At 43.8% G+C, this 25,303-nt stretch overlaps 1 protein-coding gene across 1 annotated transcript in view; it reads left to right on the forward strand.

Moving 5' to 3' along the window:
* Positions 1-21,608, forward strand: part of LOC142296909 (alpha-1,4-N-acetylglucosaminyltransferase-like) — a 40,215-nt gene extending 18,607 nt beyond the window's left edge. Inside the window, exons 2-3 of the mRNA XM_075341022.1 lie at positions 12,983-13,571; positions 20,966-21,608. Of these exons, the coding sequence (XP_075197137.1) occupies positions 13,005-13,571; positions 20,966-21,535 (1,137 nt within the window). The 5' untranslated portion in view covers positions 12,983-13,004 and the 3' untranslated portion in view covers positions 21,536-21,608. The remainder of the gene's footprint in view (positions 1-12,982; positions 13,572-20,965) is intronic.
* The last annotated feature ends 3,695 nt before the right edge of the window (positions 21,609-25,303 follow it).

Consider the following 25,303-nt stretch of genomic DNA (forward strand, 5'->3'; position numbering starts at 1 on the left):
TTAAGCTGTGCTGCTATTCTCTAGATAAGAAGATGGTTCCTGTGCAAGTGATTTTATTCACTGTGTTTCAGAGTTGAAAGGCCCCGTCACACTAAGCAACATCGCTAGCAACGTCGCTGCTAACGAACAACTTTTGTGACGTTGCTAGCGATGTTGCTGTGTGTGACATCCAGCAACAACCTGGCCCCTGCTGTGAGGTCGTTGGTTGTTGCTGAATGTCCTGGGCCATTATTTAGTTGTTGCTGTCCCGCTGTGAAGCACAGATCGCTGTGTGTGACAGCGAGACAGCAACAACTAAATGTGCAGGCAGCAGGAGCCGGCTTCTGCGGAGGCTGGTAACCAATGTAAACATCGGGTAACCAAGAAGCCCTGTCCTTGGTTACCCGATATTTACCTTTGATACCAGCCTCCGCCGCTCTCACTGCCTGTGATGCCGGCTCCTGCTCTGTGCACATGTAGCTGCAGCACACATCGGGTTAATTAACCCGATGTGTGCTGTAACTAGGAGAGCAAGGAGCCAGCGCTAAGCATTGTGCGCTGCTCCCTGCTCTGTGCACATTTAGCTGCAGCACACATCGGGTTAATTAACCCGATGTGTGCTGTAACTAGGAGAGCAAGGAGCCAGCGCTAAGCATTGTGCGCTGCTCCCTGCTCTGTGCACATTTAGCTGCAGCACACATCGGGTAATTAACCCGATGTGTGCTGTAACTTGGAGAGCAAGGAGCCAGCGCTAAGCATTGTGCGCTGCTCCCTGCTCTGTGCACATGGAGCTGCAGCACACATCGGGTAATTAACCCGATGTGTGCTGTAACTAGGAGAGCAGGGAGCCAGCGCTCAGTGTGCGCTGCTCCCTGCTCTCTGCACGTGTAGCTGCGTGCCGTGGTAACCAAGGTAAATATCGGGTTGGTTACCCGATATTTACCTTAGTTACCAAGCGCAGCATCTTCCACGCGGCGCTGGGGGCTTGTCACTGGTTGCTGGTGAGCTCACCAGCAACTTGTGTAGCGACGCTCCAGCGATCCCTGCCAGGTCAGGTTGCTGGTGGGATCGCTGGAGTGTCGCAGTGTGACATCTCACCAGCAACCTCCTAGCAACTTACCAGCGATCCCTATCGTTGTTGGGATCGCTGGTAAGTTGCTTAGTGTGACTGGACCTTAATACTTCTTCATCAGGACAATCACCTGTTACCCATTCTGATGGAGTATCCACTTCAAAATGCATTTAATAAAATCACCTAAACATTATCCAGTTTCTTCTCTCTGTGAACAGCAGCGTGGCATAACCCCCTCACCTAAAACTCAATACCTACATGCAATATTTGAAAAAGATCAATACAGGGATTCAAAAAACGTTAAGTAAACCTTGACATGCTTGTACTATGTGAATACAGTTGAAACGAGAAGTTTATATGCACTATCCAAAAAGACACATGTGCAAGTTTTTCTCACTATCTGACATGAAATCAGAATAAACCTTTCCCGTTTTACGTCAATTAGGAACCAAAATTATTTATATTTGCCAAATGTCAGAATAATGAGAGAGAGAGAGAGAATGTTTTCAGGAATATTTATTACTTTCTGTAAAGTCAAAAAATTTATATATAATAAGAGTACTATGCCTTTAAACAATATGGGACAGCCTGTATGATGATGTCATGTCTTTGGAAGCTTATGATAGGTTTATTAACAACATCTGAGTTAATTAGAGACACACCTGTGGATGTATTTTAATGCACACCTGAAACAGATTGCTTCTTTGTGTAGCATCATGGGAATGTCAAAAAAAGTCAGTCAAGATCTCAGAAAGAGAATTGTGGACTTCCAAAAGTCCGGATCAACCTTGGGTGCAATTTCCAGATACCTGAAGGTGCTTCTTCATCTGCAAAAACAGTTATACGCAAGTACAAACAAGATTGGAATATCCAGCCATCCTACTGCTCAGGAAGGAGACAGGTTCTGTGTACTAGACGTGAACGTGCTTTGATCAGACATGTGCATATCAACACAATAACAAAAGCAAAAGACCTTGTGAAGATGCTGGCATAAGCGGGTAAAGGCCCCGTCACACTAAGCAACATCGCTAGCAACATCGCTGCTAACGAACAACTTTTGTGACGTTGCTAGCGATGTTGCTGTGTGTGACATCCAGCAACAACCTGGCCCGTGCTGTGAGGTCGTTGGTTGTTGCTGAATGTCCTGGGCCATTTTTTAGTTGTTGCTGTCCCGCTGTGAAGCACAGATCGCTGTGTGTGACAGCGAGACAGCAACAACTAAATGTGCAGGCAGCAGGAGCCGGCTTCTGCGGAGGCTGGTAACCAATGTAAACATCGGGTAACCAAGAAGCCCTGTCCTTGGTTACCCGATATTTACCTTTGTTACCAGCCTCCGCCGCTCTCACTGCCTGTGCTGCCGGCTCCTGTTCTGTGCACATGTAGCTGCAGCACACATCGGGTTAATTAACCCGATGTGTGCTGTAACTAGGAGAGCAAGGAGCCAGCGCTAAGCATTGTGCGCTGCTCCCTGCTCTGTGCACATGTAGCTGCAGCACACATCGGGTAATTAACCCGATGTGTGCTGTAACTTGGAGAGCAAGGAGCCAGCGCTAAGCATTGTGCGCTGCTCCCTGCTCTGTGCACATGGAGCTGCAGCACACATCGGGTAATTAACCCGATGTGGGCTGTAACTAGGAGAGCAAGGAGCCAGCGCTAAGCGGTGTGCGCTGCTCCCTGCTCTGTGCACATGTAGCTGCAGCACACATCGGGTAATTAACCCGATGTGTGCTGTAACTAGGAGAGCAGGGAGCCAGCGCTCAGTGTGCGCTGCTCCCTGCTCTCTGCACGTGTAGCTGCGTGCGGTGGTAACCAAGGTAAATATCGGGTTGGTTACCCGATATTTACCTTAGTTACCAAGCGCAGCATCTTCCACGCGGCGCTGGGGGCTTGTCACTGGTTGCTGGTGAGCTCACCAGCAACCTGTGTAGCGACGCTCCAGCGATCCCTGCCAGGTCAGGTTGCTGGTGGGATCGCTGGAGCGTCGCAGTGTGACATCTCACCAGCAACCTCCTAGCAACTTACCAGCGATCCCTATCGTTGTTGGGATCGCTGGTAAGTTGCTTAGTGTGACTGGACCTTAAGATTGTGTCATTATCCACAGTGAATCAAATACTGTATCAACATTGGCTGAAAGGCCACTCTACCAGGAAGAAGCCATTACTTTAAAAGAAACATAAAGAGCCAGATTAATGTTTGGAAATGCACACAGGAACTAAAACCTTAATTTCTGGAGACATGTCCTGTGTTCTGACCAAACTAAAATAAACTGTTTGGCAATAAAGACCATCGTTACGTTTGGAGGAAAAAGGAAGAAGCTTTGAAGCCTAAGAACACCATCCCAACTGTGAAACACAAGGGTGGCAACATCATGATGTGGGTTTGTTTTGCTTCAGGAGGTACTGGTGCATTTCACAAAATATATGGCATCATTGGGAAAGAAGATTATGGAGCAATACTGAAGCAACATCTCAAGACATCAGCTAGGAACTTAAAGCTTGGGCAGAAATGGTTCTTCCAGATTGACAATAACCAGAAACATACTGCCATATTGTTACAAAGTGCCTTAAGGATAACAAAGTCAATGTTTTGGAGTAGCCACCACAAAGCCCTGATCTTATTTCTATTGAAAATGTATGCGCAAAGCTGAAAAGGCATGTGCGAGCAAGGTTACCTATAAACATGGCTCAGTTACACCAGTTCTGTCAAGAGGAATTTTGTGTTTTTTATTATAGTTTTTACAATTATTATTTCTTTTTTTCATTTTTAACTCTTTTTCTTAGTCTCTCTGGCACTTTAACTTTTATACTTCTGATCACTGGTCTTATCCATTGCAATAGACATGTATTGAAATATATGAGATCTGTCAGATTACACTGACAGAATGCCTGTTAGACCTTGCCTATGCATGGGTCAAACAGGCAACTATACCTGGCACACCAGAAGGGTCATTGCTTAACTTCTGAGTGCAATGACAACCATCCGCTCCTTGTGAAGTATACAGTTACTCTTGTAGCACCCCTGCAGTACCAGGTGCCACAAATGTAACCAGTGGAAACCCAAACCCCGGAATATCCGTGCTGGCCAGTACACCACCACCCTCAGGCCACATACTGTACACAACCCTAACACCAGACTGGGAGACTGCTTAGCAACAGGTAAAAGGGAAGGACACTAACTGGATAGTAGCCACCCAATCTGTAGGGAGAGACCCAGCGAGGGGAAGGGGCCAGTGGTCAGTTGGGAAGTTGGCGGGAGGAGCAGTCAGTTTAGTAGTGAGGAAGTGAAGGAGAGAAGTGAAGTAGAGGAGTGTGAAGGAAGGAGTAGGGGAGTTGTGAGGAGAGAAGAGCAAAAAGTACAGAAAAGACCTGAAGCAACACCGGAGTGATGTAAAAGGAGTGAGGGACTGTGGAGTATGGAACCAGGACTACCGGAACCATGGGTTATCTATGGAAGTGAAAGACTCCAGGAACCACGGGATGCCTGTGGAAGTCTGGAACCAAGGCTCACAGGACTCAGCACAAGGCGGGGTGCAGACCCTAGGACCGTGGGACACTTTATGGTCAGCTGGTAACTCTGCCGGGTTAGAAGATCTCCAGGGTCCATCGCCAACCCAAAAAAAAGTCTAAAGCACAAGCAGTGAAGAGGGGACCGGGGACTGAACCCCTTATATAGTCCAGGCTGCCTGCATTAGGTCCAAGACTGAAGAGAAGGGACTCCCAAGTAGCTCCAGGGCACGGGAGTCCAACCACAATAAGTGTGCATAGAGGACAGCCAACCCAGGTCACAGCTGGTACAGAAAACAAAGGGAGCAGGAACACCTGGAACCGGGTGTCCAAGTACCACAAGTAAAGGCAAGGCAAGTTGAAACTGCAATACTGGTGTGGACTGTTTATTATCGCCCCGTGCACTCACACAGACAGTTCCCCATTACAATCCCAAACTGATGGGGCCTTTCCCTGGTTGCGGAGGGCTCAAACACCTAAGCTGCACTGCTCCATCAGCCCCAGCACGACCCTGCAGTGGGGGCCCCAATAACCTGGCCGCACACCGCAAGTGGCGTAGTCGAGAACTCTTTTATATTTACTTTTATTTTTAACCCCTTTTTTATCGGACCGACCCCCAGGGTCACGGAACCGGGCATCGGCCGTGACCATGACTCCCCCTGAGTGTCACACATGCCCGGGACCGAGTACCCCATAGCCCTGGGGTGTCACACTCAATATGACTGAAATTTTGTGAAACTGCAATATGCAAACAGCACACTCTGTAAGAGGTTTTGAGTGATGGCGGCAAGACTAAGCAAACATGTAACTTCAAGCATGTGACATGCATACTCACTGCCACATTCCAACTAGACATGCATGGCCTCACTCAAATCTCTTGCATTGAATTAAAAAAATTCTGACATATTGCATATTTCTAGACAGAAGTGATTGTAGGTTTTCCAGCACCCAAGGGCACTAATTCTGTTTTTAGTGTCCCCTCCACATGCAGTTTGAATAGTCATCATGTGACTGCTCATTCATATAAAAGTTGCACACTTAAAGTCATGTGCTGACGAGCTGCTCTTCCTAATTCTCTCAATGCTCCCTGGAAAACGACCGCTCTTGCTTTATAGAGACAGGCAGGAAGAACAGCTAAATGTCACATGACTGTAAGTATGAAAATTGCATACGAGTTGAGTGGCCATGACTGGTTGAACCAGCAAACAGAGCGGAGTCCCTACAGTGAGTATATTACACACTGTTAAAAGTGGTCATGCTACAGTGCTTAATTTTATAATTCAAGTTTTTGTCAAGGTTTGTGATGAACGTCTGCAGTCATCTAGAGTGATTACAGACATCTGAATACTCATAGCATGCACACTGCACACTTTTCAAATTCTTCCTTACTGGCAGCAAAAGTGGATATGTGGCGCCCCTGAGGCTTCCGTCGCCACAGAGACATTGCACCCCAGCCAGAGGTGTGATGTCCCATCCTGGGTAAGGAAAGGAGTGAAAGCCGGTCCACAGGCAAAATTCACACTACACCCATTGTTAGGTACACACAGGGACCAGGGAAAGTGGCAGCTACCCTCTCATGCTGCATGCTGGGAGGGGTCGTAAGACCCATCCCTGCTCCCATAGGGTGGTAGCTTAGCAGTGGGGGGGTGGGAGGAGCCACCCGAGAGCAGAGAGACAAGGAAGGTCAAGTTTAGTCAATAGAAGAGAGAGAGAGAGACGAAGTGGAAGGAGGAAGAAGGAGTTCTGCAGGAAGCAGACGAGTGAAAAGAGTAGTGCTCTAGTCAGACAGGAGCAAGAGAAGAAAGTGACGCCTCCTGGTGAAGACCCTGGGACTCAGAGGGTCCAGGTGACACCAAGCAGAGCAAACAAGGGATTCCAGGGGCACAGATAGCTTTCAGGCTCGTGGCCTGTTCCACAATAAGAAGGTTCGGTGGAGGGATCAAGCTGCACACAGGGGACGGTCCCTAGACACTGGAGAAGGAAAAGTCATCTCCAAAAGTAAAAACCGAGGCCCAGGGAAAGCTGCAAGCTCCCCAGGCCACAGCCCACAGCAGAACCTCTAGAAAGGGGGTAAATTACCGACAGGCAAGCCCCTGGCCTGGAGGCTGTAGTGGAGGCCGAGCCAGGTTCAGCCAACAAGGGCTAGGCTTTAGGAGACAGCTGAAGAAAGGAACACATAGAGGGGTGCACCGGCTTTCACTCCAGGATCTACTCAGGATTGGCGGAGGTCCCTGACAGTGGGTTCCAGCAGTCCAAAGGCACCAGTGTGCTGCAGCCCAGGAACTGTGAGTAAACATCTTGAAATTGCACCCCCTGGTGTTGTCTTCGTTATTCCGTCTGCATTACACCGCAATTACATCGACACTCACAAGCACCAACAGTGTCCCCGGGGCACCGCTCCACCTGTGGGGAGCAGGACCATCCAAGCTGCCATTCCATCAGCCCCGGAGGCCCCATACAGCAGCGGCGGCTTAATAGCCGCAAACCACAGGTGGCGTCACGACAAATATAAACTTTAATCCCCCCAACACTGAAGCCATATTAATTGACCCCACCAGGGTGCGGAGTCGGGCCCAGCCACCACTGACGTCCCCCAGACTAGTCCAGCAAGGTATCGGGTGTCCCATAGCCCTGGGGTGGGCGAGTCAGATATTCATGTAAGCGCAAGAATGCAGTTTGCATATTTTCAGCCACATTCCGACCTTATTCAATTAATTTGTATTGCCCGAGACCAGGCATGACTAGTTGGCACATAACCACAGGAATATAAGTCACAATCCTGGCTCTTCTACATACTGAAGTCACAGCGCACGGGCACATTAGAGAACATCACCACTGCGGCTTCAGGCAAACACTGAGGCGCAGCTATGAGCGGTGACATCACTGAGTTTACCTGTGGTCACAGCTGGAGGTTCCCATTGTACCCCACCTGTTACAGCAGATAAACTCAACTCAGGTGAACTCATTGAACTCAGTGACTTCACCACAGGTGAACACATTGAGTTCAATGAGACCTGCATCTCCTGGTAGAAAATCTCAAGTTATTTTTGCCAACAAATGCGGATTTCATGCTAGCATTTATACACCAAATTCTTACAACCAATCTCCTGGCAAAAAAGTATCAAAACATAGAATTGGTGTAGGAATTTGGTGTATAAATGCCAGCACCAAATCTTCAACTCCTCTGAAGAAAACCCGCATAAAACCCATGGTTTTGATGCCAATTTGATGCAGTTTTCTGCCAAGAGATGCCAATTTGTTGCTGAAATCTGGTACAGACATTTCTGCACTAAATTTACATTTCCTGGCAGAAAATCACACCGAAGTGGTATCAAAGTGCGGTTTCTGTGCAGTGTTCTGCCAGGAGATGCAGATTGCTTGCTGGAATTTTTACACCAAATTCCTGCACCAAATCTGCATCTCCTGACAAAAAAAAAGCAACAAAACTGCATCGCATTTTTTTGCATTTTTTTCCAGAAGATGCAGATTTGCTGCAGGAATTTGGTGCATATATTTCAGTACCAAATCTGCATCTCCTGGCAAAAACGCAGTTTAGGTGCTGTTTTCTGCCAGGAGAAAAACATTTGTCTGCACCAGATTTCTGCACCAAATTTGAATCTCCTGTCAGAAAGCATCAAAACCACTGTTTTTGTGTGGGTTTTCTGCCAGAAGGTGCAGATTTGATACTAAAATTTATAGATTAACTTCCTGCACATTTTATTTCATTTTTTGGGGGGTGTAAAAATTTCAATAAATCTGCATCTCTTGGCAAGCCCACCCCCCAGTTTTCTGTCAGGAAGTGAGTTTACCTGCTCTAGTGGGATACCATGGGAACCTTCAGCTGTGACTGTGGGTAAACTCAGTGATGTTACTGCACACAGCTGTGACTCAGTCAGTGTCTGTAAAGCTGCAGCAGGCGGTCATGTACTCTAATGTACTCTAATGTGCTGATACACTTTGATTTCAGTAAGTAGCAGAGCCGGGATTGTCATGGGACGTGGTGTGGATTATGTCAGACCTGGGTGTTTTGGGGGTTAATAAATTAGAGAAAAAGGGTGTTTTTTGCTTGTCTTTTCAAATAAAGGATTTTGTTCTACTCATACCATGATTGACTTGTTCCCTTTTAAGAGACTGATCAAAGGTGCTGATCTCCTTGCAAAATTGGTATGAAACGCCTGTAATACCGCATTATGACAAGAATAACTCTCCCATGCTTCGTGGTAAGGGGCGAGGCCAGTTGTGAATGGCTTCAACTTTATTAATTTGTGGTTTGATAACCCTTTGGCCTATCAAATAACTGAAGGAGCGAGCTTCCTTGAGACCTATTGCACACTTTTTTGGGTTGGCTGTCAAACCTGCAGCTCTGAGTGAGTCCACAACCACTTGTCCCTGAGATAAGTGAGAATGCCAATCAGTGCTATATATGAAAATATCATCCAAATACGCGGATGCATACTTCTGATGAAGTTCCAACTCTATGTCCATCAGCGTCTGAATTGTATCTAGAGCCCAATGTAAGCCAAAAGGCAAGGTGACATTGTGATAGAAACCCACTGGCATGACAAAAGCAGTCTTTTCTTTTGCTGACTCTGTCAGTGGTACTTGCCAATAACCCTTGGTCAGATTGAGCGTTGTAAAATACTGTGCTCGTCCCAGTCTCTCAATTAACTCATTCACCCTGGGCATTGGATAAAGGTCAAATTTTGACACTTCATTCAACTTTCGGAAATCGTTACTAAATCGTAATGAACCTTCTGGCTTTGAAATGAATAAAATAGGGCTATCCCGTTCACTTCGGGATTTTTTAATAATGCCTAGTTGTAGTATTTTGTTCACCTCCTTCTCGATTGCTTGCCTACAAGCCTCTGGCACATAGTATAGCTTCATTCGTGCCTTTACATGAAGCTCGGTGATAATGTCATGTCGGATTACGGACGTTCAGCCGGACAGGTCTGAGAACATGTCCGCATTCCACTGTACTAATTTATGAGACTCCAGTCTCTGCTGTTTTGTGAGAGAGTCCCCTAACTTCACTCTGTATTCCTCATCACCGGTTTCCAACTTGGCCAGTGTCAGAGGGTCCGAAGGAGATACAACGGGGTTTTATCAGTTTCGACACATTCTCTATCCTTCCAGGCCTTCAGGAGATTCACATGGTATATTTGTTCTGGTTTTCTCCTACCAGGTTGATAAACTTTGTAATTTACTTCCCCAATTTTCTCCCGGATCCCATAGGACCAATAGAAACGCTGCCAGATATGCTCTAGCGTCTTTTTCTCCCTTAGATGGCCGCTCATTGTATTCAAGCTAATTCAAGCGCTTTGTGGCGGTACGGATGTGGTACTATCAGCTGCTCCACTGCGTCATCCCGGATATTATCAACCCGGTAGAGCAACTCCCGCTTGAGCACAATGTGGGCAAAACTTGCATCTGCACCGGGCTGCTGTATTACCCCATTAATCACTACCACCCTTCCACGGCTGGAACCAGGGTGAGATCCTGGAACTGGGCTGACTGAAAATTATCTGGAGACACCTCCAGCTTTGGGATTGGTTTGAACACTTCAGCCTCACCTGCCATTACCTCTAAGGGAGACCTGTCAGGATTACACTCTATCCCTATGTCAGCGACCCCTATGGCAAGTATCCCTGACTCGAGAGCTTCGGGTTTAGGCCCCAGACACACCATTACCTTAGGAGGGCTATGTCCTTTTCCAACAGAGTCCAGAACAAGGGCAAGTCTCTCTCAAATATAGCTCCATAGGGAAGAGTATTTATCACTCCCACCTTATGGTGCACTTCTCCACACGGTGTAGAAAGGATAACCATTTCTGTAGGCTGTCCCCTGAGCTCACCATGGATGCAGAGGACCCCTACCTTCACTGCCCAGTCTTTATAGTGTGCCCACTCATCACATTCCCCTTTCACGGCATACTGTGCCATCATGGCTATGTCCTTACAGTGTTCCTCATAATATTCCCTCTCTATACCACCACACACACACACACACACACACACACATACACACACACACACACACACACACACACACACACACACTCTATCTAGTTTCTATCCTGTGCCCCCGTGAGGCACAGAGCCAGTCCAGTGAGGCAGTGACCAAGGTCTGTTCCCACCACAGTCTTTATTTCACATGATAAAGGGTTACAGACCTGTAAACTCTGGCGCAACTGGTTCACGTAACATGCAGTTTGCAAATAAGAATCCAGATCATTCAGTGCTGGCGTGTATTCGCTTCGCACAGCAGCATACATAGCACATGTTGCTCCGCCTGTGTGAATCCCTGAGTGAGACACACCCTGATGGCTCTGCAGGATTAAATGTGTTTGCCAGACATGGGCTAATTGAAATACCCAAACTGGAGGGAGCGTTCCATCCCACTACCAAACCTACAGAACTCTCCAAAAATAAAAGCCCAAACTGATTTAATTAAACAAAATACTTTGTCAAATATCTTGACCAAGTTCCTCCTCTTATTTGGTATTGCACTCACAGAGGTGACTGTAGTTACAACACACTCCAGTGGGTCTCACAAGGTCTCCAAACACATTCTGGCAGATATATAGCGACCTTCATAAATGACACCTGTCACTGCCTCACACCCCTTAAATTTTCTCCCCCATGCTATCTCATCACAGTATTCCACTTCAAAAAGCTCTTCACACATTTCCGTTGCTCCTTGATACTATCTCCTCTCACATCCCCCCAGCTACCCATACTGCCTTCTCACATATTTACTCCCTCACTTCCCATACTGTCTCTTCACAGATACCTCCTGCTCCCCATACTGTGTAGGCATACATTGCCCCTCTCATACTGTTTCCTCATACATGCCTCTCCTCACTCTCCAAGGCATGGGGAGCAAGAGAGGGAAGGGAGATATTTGGGAAACGGGATGAAGAGCAGACACAGATCTTTATCCTTTGTCCCAAATTTCTCCTTTCCCCCTCTTCTCCCCATACTGTGTCTTCATACATCCCCTGTCTCGTACTGTTTCTTCATAAATGCTTATCCTCACACTCCATACAGTGCATACATACATTCCCCCTCATATACTGTTACTCATACATGCCCCCCTTGTTTTCCCATACTGCATCCAAATGCATCCCCTTACTCCCCAAACTTTGTATGCAAACATCCCTCCTCCCATATATGCCCATCCTCACTCTCTATATTGTATCTGCACCCATCCTTCCCTTGCTTGCTCTTCATCCTGTGTCCTCAAATTTTTCCCTTCCCCCTTGCTTCTCATACTGTGTGTACCCATCACATCTCCCTCACTCCCCATACTGTGCAAGCCTAAATGCCATCTCTCACATTATTTCCTCATACATACCCCTCTTGTTTGCCCATAAAGCATCCACACTCATTCCCCTCATTGTCCCCATACTGTTTATGCATATATCTCCTTCTCATACTGTTTCCTCATACATGTCCTTCCTCACTCTCCAGACTGTGTCTGCACCCATCCCTCCCATACTAGCTCTTGATCATGTGTCATCAAATTTCTCCCTTCCCAATGCTCTCCATACTGTATCCACACCCATCCCCTTACCCTTGCTCCCCATACTGTGTACGCATATATTCCCCCTCTCAAACTGTTTCCTCATACATGCCCCCCTTGGTCTCCATACCACGTTTACACCCATTACCCCTCATATACTGTTTCATCATACATTCTCCCTCTCTCCTTGTACTGTGTCCTAAAATTTCTCCCCTCCTACTCACCATATTTTGTCTATACCCATTCTGTCTCCCTTGCTAGCCAAAACTGTGTCTGCATGCATTTTCCTGACTCCCCATACTGTGTCAGAGCCCATCCCCCTTGTTCCCCATATTTTGTCTGCACCCCTCTCTCACTTCCCAAAACTGTGTCTGCACCTATCCACCCCTTGCACCTATATTATTTCTGCACCCATCTTCCTTTACTAACAATACTGAGTCTGCACCCATCCCCCCACTTACCATACTGTGTCTGCACTCATATCCCCCTCCCACCACAAACTTTGTATCCTCATACACTCCCCATTCTGGGTCCTCATACATCCCCCTTCGCTCCCCATACTGTCCGCACCCATCCCCCTTACTCCCCATGCTGTGTCCTCAAATCCCCCATCTCCCCCTCAATCTGTGTTAGCACCCATCACCCCTTGATCCTCAAATTATGTAATCAAATTACCCCCCTAATTACAATAAATCTTTGGTGTCTTCAGCTCCACTAGAGAACTTACCAGCTGGACCCAGGGCTATGCCTTGGCCACCCCTTTCCAGATGTGTCGCTGTTTTATATCAGTATTTACTCTGATAAGACAGCTTAAATTAGTGCTTTTTAACTTTGCATTAATAGCATTAGTTATGTTACATTTTTTCCACTTAAACTTTTCTGTTTATTATTTTTTGTTTTGCAGTCTGACAACTTATACTGCAGTGATGTTGAAAAAATTGAGGATAGTGGTCTTCTTTCTTCTGGTGACAAGTCTCGGGTTTTTTTTTGGAATCACCACCAAAAAAAGTATTCATCTTTATACGTCTTTTTTCTCAAGAAGAAATATATTAAATGAATCAATTATGTTAATGAATAACATTTTCAATCCAATTCATGATTGGTCAAGGATCACAAATATATCAAGTACTAAACCATCGAGTGTTCATGAAAATACCTTATTGGAGACCATCAAGACATTGTCAATCACAACGTTAAAAACTGCTTTTGTTTCTCCATCTGAAGTATTAAAAGGAGGTGATGGGATCATATTTTTGGAAACTACCGATCGAATACAACCCCCTGCATTAGTTTTATGTGCCATAGAGTCAGCAGCTCGAGTGTACAAGAACCGACCAGTGGTCTTCTTCATGAAAGGATTAAGCAATACTAACAAAGAAGAAATGGTGAAGAGACATTTCTCAGCGCTCTCATCCCTGAGGAACATTCACTTCTTCCCGTTGAAGTTTGAGGAAGTATTTGCTGACACACCACTTCACTCCTGGTATCAGAAGGTAAAGTGCTCACCATCTGATCAATATAAATATTGTTATTAATTACGATAACCAAATGTAAGGCAGACTTCATTTTTGTAGTTTGGATTTGTGATGCCTAGGCTGTGCGAGTACACAAATGCTTCTTTTAAAGGTGACATTTATAATAATATGACCCCCTAAGTCTGGTGGCCTCAATTTATCTTTATAATCTTTATAATAGTAATTTTTCCACTTGCATATTGTATACAGTAAGATGGAAATAACTTACAATTAGGATGCCATTGTTACTAAGCCACTATGCCAAATAATACACTTTTCCGGTGTATGGTCTAGCATCATTGCTTATGTTGCACCCCTGAGGCTCTGGTCACCACAGGGTTCTGCACTCCATTTAGGGTGTAGTACTGATCATGGATCCCTGGAAGGTCGGTGCCGGTTTCATCATACACAACCACATACACACATGTGTTGCCCTCTTCCCCACTGGGGACTGGGCTAGGGTCGAGTACCAAAGGGGTCGCCTACAGTGTGGCATTTACAGGATGTCCTCACAACTGGGGCCCCAATCCCCTAGCTTACGGCCTGGGTGGGGGGAGGTGCAGCCACCAAGTGGAGTCAGGAGTCACACACAGACAGCAATTCAGGGAGTGCTCCAGGAGGAGTCAAAGGGAGTGGACGTCTTTCCCGGTAGCTTCTGTGGGACATAGGAGTATAACAGTCACTGTGGAGGATACCGAGTCAGTTCCCCGGGACCGTCGCAGTTCAGGATGCTCACCCTAGGGTGCTGCAATTCCACCTTGCATCACAAGATTCTGCCGGATGGAAAGGTTCTATGCTTCTCTGACCACAAGTTTCCAGAGTCAAGTGGTACCAGGATTCCAGGGCCTAGATCACAGTCAGACTCAAGGGGATACACGATATTGGCATAGGGAACAGTACTCTACCTAGTACGGAAGGGACTCTAAGTAATTCAAGCCACAAGGAGGAAGGGCTCATGGACCACCATATTGGTATTGACCTCCAGTGGATCCGGGAACGACCAGAGCTCATCACGGCAGTGACTAGTACTACTGGGGCTGGCGACTGAAGCTGTGAGTAAACTACACCTTGAACCTGCAGAGACTGTGTCAGCTTATCCTTACCGGCGCCGCCGCCCTGCGCTCCGGCGCTTTCAAGGGACCGCCATTTCACCATCTTCTACCCAGGGCCCGCTCCGCCAGTGAGGAGAGATACCATCCCGGCTGCCATAACACCTGCCCCAGCGAGGAACCCTGCAGCGGCGGTTACTCCCTGGCTGCACACCACAGGTGGCATCACGACAAACTTTCCTAAATACCCCACTTTCCCCACTGCTTACTGCATGCCTCGGGGGCAACAGAACCGGGCAAGGCCACCCGTGACAACGCCTGACCCGACCCGAAAAGGCCCAGCAGCGAGTAAGTTGACCACCTGCCACATGGGGCAATGCACTTAGATATCTATATACGGGTGTTATTTGGACAATATTTAGCATTTTAATTTGATTCCTCCCTGTCCTTTACTGGACCATGGGTAAGACGTGAGCTGTTACAGTATAGATAAAACTACAATTAACAAATGAATATCAAAAGTACAACGTGATCACAGCTGTCAAAGGGGAATCTTGAGTCCTTCAAAATACTTTATATAATTCTCTGTTACTTACTTCTCTTCCCACCACCATAGCTAGAGTGACAGGTCTCTCTCTATGTACAGGAATAGTCCTGTCAATCAAGCAGAGCTGGGTGTGGAGAGGCCGAGGGTCCCGCCTCAGTGACCATTCATTTCAGTTTGCACATTTCTGGTCCCAAATTAAATTATAAACATGTAGAAAGCAACAAGAGATCCTGCCTTTGGTTCAGGCAAAATGAAACCCCTGATAGTTGTCCTTCAAGAACTAATGTCCATATGGAAGAAGGAACTGGTCACACAGTGACGAATTGTGGAATATATCATGATAGAGAAAGGAGAAAAAGGCTGTACAATAAATTATTATTTTCTGGTGAAGGTAAGAAATTATGTTTTATATATTAGATTATTATTGTGTTAATGTCCCTATTTATTTCTATACTTGAATACTTTGAAAAGGTAAAAAAAAATTCTATAAATGTTTTACAGTAGCCAAAAAAAGTGATCAGTCCCCTCTATAGAAGTTTCAAAAGTCAATGGCCACTAATAGCTGTTCTCATAAATCAGACTTTATTTTTGATCATCACCCAGTGACTTTGCATTTTAATTCTTTAGCAATTTACAAGGAAAACAAATGCAAATATTTTAGAATAATACATTTAAGGGATCATTTAAATGATTGATTAATAATGATTTGAATAGTAGGCGGATGTGCAGTACCTGGCCATGGCCACTATGCTGTTGGTGAAGCTGTGCAGCTAAGGAACTGTTCACATCCTGCAACCACCAACACCGAGAACAGCTGATCGGCAGTGAGTTGTGCTCACTAATCAGATACTGATGACCTACCTAATGATAGGCCATCAATTTAAGAGTGTCGGAAATCCTTTTTAATGTCTTAAGTAATGTTGTCTGAGGCAATTGCATTGCCGGTGAATTAAAAGTTAAACAGTGTCCACATTGCACAAAAAAGATGCAAGTGCCTTACATGTGACAATCTCTGATTATAATCTCTCACCTTCCCTTATCGTCTAGACAGCTTTGAAAAATTTTCCAAACCAACTATAATGTTTTTGGATGGAAAATGAAAAATAAAGAACTAACACATGGTGGTTCCATAAATATGCACATCCTTAAACTAATACTTTATTGAAGTAACCTTTGAATTTATGACAGCATTCAGTCTTTTGGGGTAGAAGTCTATCAGCATGGCATATCCATAATTGGAAATGTTTGCCTACTATTCCTTGCATAGTATTCCAAATCTGTCAGGGCATCTCATGTGCCCGTCTTCAGGTCAAACAACAGATTTTCAATTTTATTGGTCTCTGGCTGGGCCATTCCAGTACTTTGATCCTCATCTGATGAAGCCATTTTTTTGCAGAACTGGAGGTATGTTTAAGGATGTTCATGTGCTGAAAAGTAAAATTCCTCTTATGCTTATTAGCAGAGGCCTGAAAGTTTGGGTTTTTTTTAAAAATTGACTGATATATGGAAATGTTCATCATTAGTTCCACCTTTACTAAAGTTCTAGTTCCAGTTTCTGAAAAACATCCATATAGCATAATGTTGCCTCTACCATGCCTTGCTGTGGGTATGTAGTTATTTTGGTGTTGTGCACTGTTGGCTTTGCGTCAAACATACCTAATAGAATTATGATCTTAAAGTTCAAACTTGATCTCATCATAGCATAACACATTTTCCTATGTGCATTTGGCAGACATGATGTAGGTTATGACAAACCCTCCATCTTGCCACCCTACCCCCAATGTCAGACATATGAAGAATACAGGATATTGTTGTCTTGCAGTACACAGTGTTACAAAAAAATTCCTGCAGCTACTTTAAAGGGATCTGTCGGTAGGATCAATGCTCTAAAGCCGCCTAGAGAGGCATGTAGGTCATATAAAGTTTAATAAAATGATACCTTGATATCTGCAATCTCATGTCTTATTTGAATTCTTCATATGCAAATAAGCTGTTAAGATATACAGTGCCTACAAGTAGTATTCAACCCCCTGCAGATTTAGCAGGTTTACACATTCGGAATTAACTTGGCATTGTGACATTTGGACTGTAGATCAGCCTGGAAGTGTGAAATGCACTGTAGCAAAAAAGAATGTTATTTCTTTTTTTATTTTTATTTTTTAAATTGTGAAAAGTTTATTCAGAGGGTCATTTATTATTCAACCCCTCAAACCACAAGATTTCTGTTTGGTTCCCCTAAAGTATTAAGAAGTATTTCAGGCACAAAGAACAATGAGCTTCACATGTTTAGATTAATTATCTCTTTTTCCAGCCTTTTCTGACTAATTAAGACCCTCCCCAAACTTGTGAACAGCACTCATACTTGGTAAACATAGGAAAGACAAAGGAGCATTCCAAGGCCATCAGAGACAAGATCGTGGAGAGTCACAAGGCTGGCAAGGGGTACAAAACCCTTTCCAAGGAGTTGGGCCTACCTGTCTCCACTGTTGGGAGCATCATCCGGAAGTGGACGGCTTATGGAACTACTGTTAGCCTTCCACGGCCTGGACAGCCTTTGACATTTTCCACCCGTGCCGAGGCCAGGCTTGTCCGAAGAGTCAAGGCTAACCCAAGGACAACAAGGAAGGAGCTCCGGGAAGATCTCATGGCAGTGGGGATATTGGTTTCAGTCAATACCATAAGTAACGTACTCCACCGCAATGGTCTCCGTTCCAGACGAGCCCGTAAGGTACCTTTACTTTCAAAGCGTCATGTCAAGGCTCGTCTACAGTTTGCTCATGATCACTTGGAGGACTCTGAGACAGACTGGTTCAAGGTTCTCTGGTCTGATGAGACCAAGATCGAGATCTTTGGTGCCAACCACACACGTGACGTTTGGAGACTGGATGGCACTGCATACGACCCCAAGAATACCATCCCTACAGTCAAGCATGGTGGTGGCAGCATCATGCTGTGGGGCTGTTTCTCAGCCAAGGGGCCTGGCCATCTGGTCCGCATCCATGGGAAGATGGATAGCACGGCCTACCTGGAGATTTTGGCCAAGAACCTTCGCTCCTCCATCAAGGATCTTAAGATGGGTCGTCATTTCATCTTCCAACAAGACAACGACCCAAAGCACACAGCCAAGAAAACCAATGCCTGGTTCAAGAGGGAAAAAATCAAGGTGTTGCAGTGGCCTAGTCAGTCTCCTGACCTTAACCCAATTGAAAACTTGTGGAAGGAGCTCAAGATTAAAGTCCACATGAGACACCCAAAGAACCTAGATAACTTGGAGAAGATCTGAATGGAGGAGTGGGCCAAGATAACTCCAGAGACCTGTGCCAGCCTGATCAGGTCTTATAAAAGACGATTATTAGCTGTAATTGCAAACAACGGTTATTCCACAAAATATTAAACCTAGGGGTTGAATAATAATTGACCCATACTTTTATGTTGAAAATTTATTAAAATTTAACTGAGCAACATAACTTGTTGGTTTGTAAGATTTAGGCATCTGTTAATAAATTATGCTCTTGTTTGAAGTTTGCAGGCTCTAACTTATTTGCATCTTATCAAACCTGCTAAATCTGCAGGGGGTTGAATACTACTTGTAGGCACTGTATGAACACTGATCTCTATGAAAATCTGCCTCTTAAATTAGAGCTTATTTTAATTGAAAGGGGATGTTAGCAGTGATATGTGACAGCTGCTCTCTGCTCTTCTGTTGTCTCTGCAGAACTGTGTATGATGAAAACTAACAAAAGAGCATTAAATACCTCTGAGGTTGTCCTCTTATAGTTCTTTGGTTTCCATTTCAAAGGTGGTCAGTGTTGTAATACAGCAGAGTTATGAGAGCTGCAGCTTCTGCTGTGTTTGTAATGAGGCAAAGTTCAGTTCTACTGTGCTGTGTTAGTTACATTTATCACACTGGTAACACCTCTTTTTATTAAAAGAAACTCGGAAGGCAGATTCTCACTCAGATCTGTGTCCATCCCATAGTTGTTAACTGGTCATACTAAGAAAATGTTGGGTTCTCTGGAACAAGGCATTGGTTTGGAGATATCAAGGTATATAATTTTAATTCAGCTTCCTAAAACCTGCATGCCCATAAAGGCAGCTAAGTTGTGTTGATCCCATTGACAGATTCCCTATAATAATGTTGCTGGCCTTCAGACAGCCTCCTGAACCAATTTCCTTCTTTGAACAACTTTTGAGGGACATCTAGTTCTAGGTAATGTTAATGTGCCAAATTGAAGCCATTTCTTCATAACTGTATTCACAGTATTCCATCCTATATCTATTGCCTTGGAAAAAAATGCACCTTTCTCCTGACTAATAGCTTTCAACGATAAGATCACTTTGCTGTGTTGTAAGCTGTTTATAGACAATCACTTTTAATGTGAAAAGCTACTAAGAAAATGTCAGGAAAATCCAACTAGAACATCTACACGTTATATGAGGCTAATCATAGAATCATAGAATCACTGTCTGTAAATGATGACAGTTGAACACTCACTACTATTTACCATGAGTTTAAATGTGATTGGGGATTTGGATGTCTTCAGAATTAACCAATTATAGATGGTGTTCAAATTTTAGCTTTGTTATTTTTATTTCCCCTCCTTCAAAATGATTTAAAATTGATTCTCAATTGATTTGTACAGATTGCAGGTGACATTAGAAATGGAAAAAGTTCTGAACTGTTTCTTCTTGATATGATTTTTGCACATGATAAAAATTTGGTATATTAATAGGGGTGTGTAGACATTTTATATTCACTGTATTTATCTGCTTTGCTAAACCATTTTAAAATTCTGGACAGCCTGCAAAAGATATTTATTTCCAGAGTCCTTGAAAAATAAATATCTGTGGAGATACGTAATTCCCATTGTTATTTCATCACCTATTTCAAAGTTTACAGCTGACTACTATTGCGTTTCCCCCAAAAATAAGAAATGGTCTTATATTATTTATCGCTCTGAAAGATGTGCGATGGTTTATTTTGAAGGGATGTCTTATATTTTCCCCATGAACAAGAATCCACATTTATTCTTGGACAAAACAAAAATCACATTCTGAAGCATCCACATTTTGTGTTAATGCTATTACTGGTTCAGATACATATTTTCTTATCAGATCTGTTATTCTTGAGGTGCAGAACCAGTCCTATAGTAGTGGGTACATACCATATTTACACAGGCTTTAAATTACCTGCTTTAATTTATTATTCTTTATGTATTGCTAAGTTTATCCCCAAAAGAAAGCAGACAGCTCCTGAAGAATCACAGTTACCACACCCCAAACAATTAGAGTTGGCATCTGAATGGTCTCTCACATACAAACCTGCATCACTGTCATGTTCTACAGCGGTTGGTTCCCACTGGTGACTGGAAGCAGTATCACTCTTGCGGAGTGATACTGGTACCTGATTTGTTTATGAGAGCAATAGTGCAATACAGCTGGAATGGCTAGGGACCAGAAAATAATGCAGATCTCTGTGTGAGAGCCGATCCACTTTTGGCACTTGCCAACTGTAATTGTTTGGGGTCTGGTGATTGTGATTTTTTTTTTGTGGGTGAGTATGGCTTATATTTTAAGCATACTCAAAAAAGCCCCCAAAATCCTACCAGAGTATATTTTCGGGGTAGAGCTTATAACGGAGAAACAGGGTCCTTTTAGTATTTATTATTCTGGCCTTTGGACACAAAGTGTATCACTATCACTATATCAGAAATAAAAGGTTGTGTAATAAAATTGTTATGCTGGCACAGACTTTAATGTGTCTATTTTACTTTCAGATTAATCAACAGCAGCAGTCATTCTGGACCCACGTTAGCTCTGATGCCTACAGGTTAGCTCTTATCTGGAGGCACGGTGGCATTTATATGGATACAGACTTCATCTCATTAAAAGCCATTCCCAAAAAAGACTTTTTGGCTGCAGAATCTTCTCAATACTCTAGCAATGGTATTTTTGGGTTTTCATCTCGGCATGATTTCACTCAGAAATGTATGGAGGACTTTGTTCAAAATTATGACAGCAGAATATGGGGACAGCAAGGACCACGTCTCTTTACTCGTATTTTAAAAAAGTTCTGTGACTTACCAGACTTTGTTGGTTCTGAAGATGCCATGTGTGGAAACAATACTTTGTTCAATCCCCAGCGATTTTACCCTATTATTTGCCCAGAATGGAAAAAGTATTATCAGATATGGGAAAAATTGCCGTCTTTTAATAACTCCTATGCTTTGCATCTCTGGAACTTCATGAATAAGGAAAAATTAACTATGGTACCTGGTAGTAACACATTAGCAGAATTTCTCTACAAAGAGCATTGTCCTTCCACATATAGTGCAATAGCTAGTTGAACCCTTTTTAGCACTTAAGTTTTGAGATAAGGTAATAATTGTGAAATTTTGTAACCAATTTGTCAGATTTTATACAAAGTCACCCTCATGAAACATTTCTATATTTTGTCATGTATAACTTTAAAAATACCTAAATTAAAGATCGTGTTCAGACAAGTTTATGAAAAATTGACATTTATCTAGAAGAGGAGTTTCATCTGTTTAATCATCCGTATTCCTTAAGTATCCCATTTGTGCATTCATATTTTACATCCACTTGGTATCTGTGTTTATACCAGTTCAAAATTTGAATGATCAAGTTTTACTGAAGGTTCCAGTGGGTACTGTGGGCCATATTCCGGAAGTGGAAAGAACATCATTTCAACCAGAGGAATAAAAATAATTATCAAAAGAGTTGTCCAAGAGCCAAGGACCGTCTATGGATTGCTACAGAAATACCTGGAGTCATCAGGTATCATTGTTTAAAAGAAAACAATAAGTAACACACACAACCTTCATGACCTGTATGCACGCTCACCACGCAAAACTACATTGCTGAACAAATAGTATGTTCAAATGCATTTAAAGTTTGCTAATCAACATTTAAACAAGCCTGTGAAAAAATGGAAGATTGCATAGTGTGGTTAGAAGAGCCCAAAACTGAACTCTTTAGATACCATAAGTTGCACCATGTTTTTAATTTCAAAACCGTCATATCAACAGTAAAGTGTAGAGATGGGAATATCATGGTTTGGTGCTGTTTTTGTTTTTTGAGCATCTGGCACGGCACTGGGAAATTGTATGCAATTTATGGAAAGATGAATGGAAAAATGCACTGAGACATTCTTGATAAAAATCTCCTGGCGTCTTCCAGGATGATGAAGATGAAACAAGGGTGTTCGTTTCAGCAAGCCACTGATCCCAAACACACAGCCATGTGAACTGTTAATTGATTTAAGAGATAGAAAATAAAGTTGCTAGAATGGCGAAGTCAGTCACCTGATCTGAGTCCAATAGAAACTTTATGGAAGGAAGTAAAGCTTAGAGTTCATATAAGGAGCACACAGAACCTTCAGGTTTTGAAAAGTGTTTGTGAGGAATAATGATCCAAAATCACACATGACTAATGCATGCTACTAGTTTCTCCATACAGGAGATGTCTTGAAGCTGTCATCACGAACATAGGCTTTCATATGAAATATTAAATACATCTCAGTAAGCGTGTTCGAAGATTTTTCCTTGTGTAATATCTCATTATAACTAGAGATGAGCGAACAGGCCAAGGTTCGGTTTTGCACAGCCATTAACTTCCTAGACTATTACTATAAGAAAATTGGATGAATGACAAGAGTAGGCCTGTTGCTCTGAAAAACCTGTGATTACAGACAAAATACAATTTTGAGACCCATCCTCGAGTCTCCATATTTCCAAAAGTTAGGAGCAGACACCAGGAGAGTTTCATCAATTGCCCCACAGTACCCATAGTGTCTTTTGAAAGCAGTTTGGCATGGGCCATGCACCATGCAGGGTGTGGCTCAAAAATTAAATTTTTCAAATCAAGAAGTAGGTAGATGAGTGACAGGTGTAGGCATCTTGCTCTGAGACCCCTGCTACTACAGACAAGACACAACTTCGAGACCCAAGTAGGAGCTCTCATATTTCCAAAAGTTACGAGCACACACCAAGACAGTTTGTTCAATTGCCCCAGAGTACCCTTAGTGTCTTTTCACAACAGTGTGGCATAGGCCATGCACTACACAGGGTGTGGCCCAGAAATTACATTTTTCAAATCAAGAGCTAGGTGGATGAGTGACAGGTGTAGGCATCTTGCTCTGAGACCCCTGTCACTACAGACAAGACACAACTTGGAGACCCAATGAAAAGTTTCCATATTTTCAAAAATTAGGGCAAACATCAAGGCAAATTCATCAAATGCCCCACAGTACCCATAGTGTCTTTTAACAGCAGTCTGGCATGAGCCATTCACCACATAGCGTCTGGCCCAGCACTTATATTTTTCAAATCAAGAAGAAGGTGGATGATTGACAGGTGTAGGCATCTTTCTCTGAGACCCCTACTACTACAGACAAGGCACATCATAGAGACCCAAGTAGGAGTTTCCATATTTCCAAAAATTAGGGGTACACACAGGACAGTTTAATCAATTGCCCCAGAGTACCCATAGTGTCTTTTGACAGCAGTTTGGCATAGGCCATGCACTACACAGGGTGTGGCCCAGAAATTACATTTTTCAAATCAAGAGCTAGGTGGATGAGTGACAGGTGTAGGCATCTTGCTCTGAGACCCCTGCCACTACAGACAAGACACAACTTGGAGACCCAATGAAAAGTTTCCATATTTTCAAAAATTAGGGCAAACATCAAGGCAAATTCATCAAATGCCCCACAGTACCCATAGTGTCTTTTCACAGCAGTCTGGCATGGGCCATTCACCACATAGCGTCTGGCCCAGCACTTACATTTTTCAAATCAAATAGAAGGTGGATGATTGACAGGTGTAGGCATCTTTCTCTGAGACCCCTACTACTACAGACAAGGCACATCATAGAGACCCAAGTAGGAGTTTCCATATTTCCAAAAATTAGGGGTACACACAGGACAGTTTAATAAATTGCCCCAGAGTACCCATAGTGTCTTTTCACAGCAGTGTGGCATGGGCCATACACAAACAAGGTGTTCCTCAGCATTTACATTTTTCAAATCAAGAGGTAGGTGGATGAGTGACAGGTGTAGTCTAGTGATGGATGAGTATAATCATCACTATTCTTTACTCGCACCCCTAGTACAGTATGTTACTCGTTATAGTGCAAGTTTTTGTGTATTCGCCTCACTATATTCGTATGTACTGCCCAGCAGGATTGGCTGGCCGTACAGCGTCATAGAGTCTATAAAAGTCTTCCGCCGCCATTTTGTGAATATTGCATCTGGAGCCAGCATTGTATCGGTATAGGGACAGGGCAAGCAGCTGCTAGGCATAGTGTAAGCCTATTAATAACACAAAAAGCCCCTTTCAGGACTACCTGCAGTCATACCTCCCAACTTTTCAAGAAAGGAAAGAGGGACAAATTATGCGGCGCGCGCAAATTTTGACCACACCCCTAGCCACACCCCTAGCCACACCCCTAGCCACACCCATTTGGCAGTAAGGGTCATTCAGCAGATGTCCCGGACTGTTCATTCATATTCATAGCAGTCAGAATTTTTTTTATATTTCTGTGTCACTATATGACATGTTGCTTATTTGTGCCTATAAATCCGTGAACACATCAGAATAAATGTGCAAAAATACAGCAGAAAAAAATGCAGCATTTACACTACATGTGAACATGAACTAAATGTCCAAGCAAAGTGGATGAGACGTCATGCAATCTCCGCCCCTGGTGCGTGGAAAGACACTGCTGAACTGTGCGGATATGGTGTTTCTTTCTTTATAAGCCTCAGGATTCACATCAGCAACAAACATGTATCAAATAAGGGGACAATGCATAAAAAATACCGCAGACATGCAATAATCAGAGGAGATTGTTATTGCGCTCGTGGCGCAGGCACCTCCAGAAAAAATGCAGCATTTACGCTATGTGTGAACACGGCCTCAGTGATACATTTTTATTACATTTTTTATGAGTTTTAATAAAGAAAAATAATAAATTGCGCCATTTTTTTCCCGCCATTTACCAATCTTCATAAATAATCTGATCGCTGTGTTGTTCAGGTCATTACGATTACAGCGACACCGAATATGTCCGTGTTATTTGCTGATTTGTAATGT

Source organism: Anomaloglossus baeobatrachus, chromosome 3 (genome assembly GCF_048569485.1).
Source record: "Anomaloglossus baeobatrachus isolate aAnoBae1 chromosome 3, aAnoBae1.hap1, whole genome shotgun sequence".
In the NCBI taxonomy this organism is placed as follows: domain Eukaryota; kingdom Metazoa; phylum Chordata; class Amphibia; order Anura; family Aromobatidae; genus Anomaloglossus; species Anomaloglossus baeobatrachus.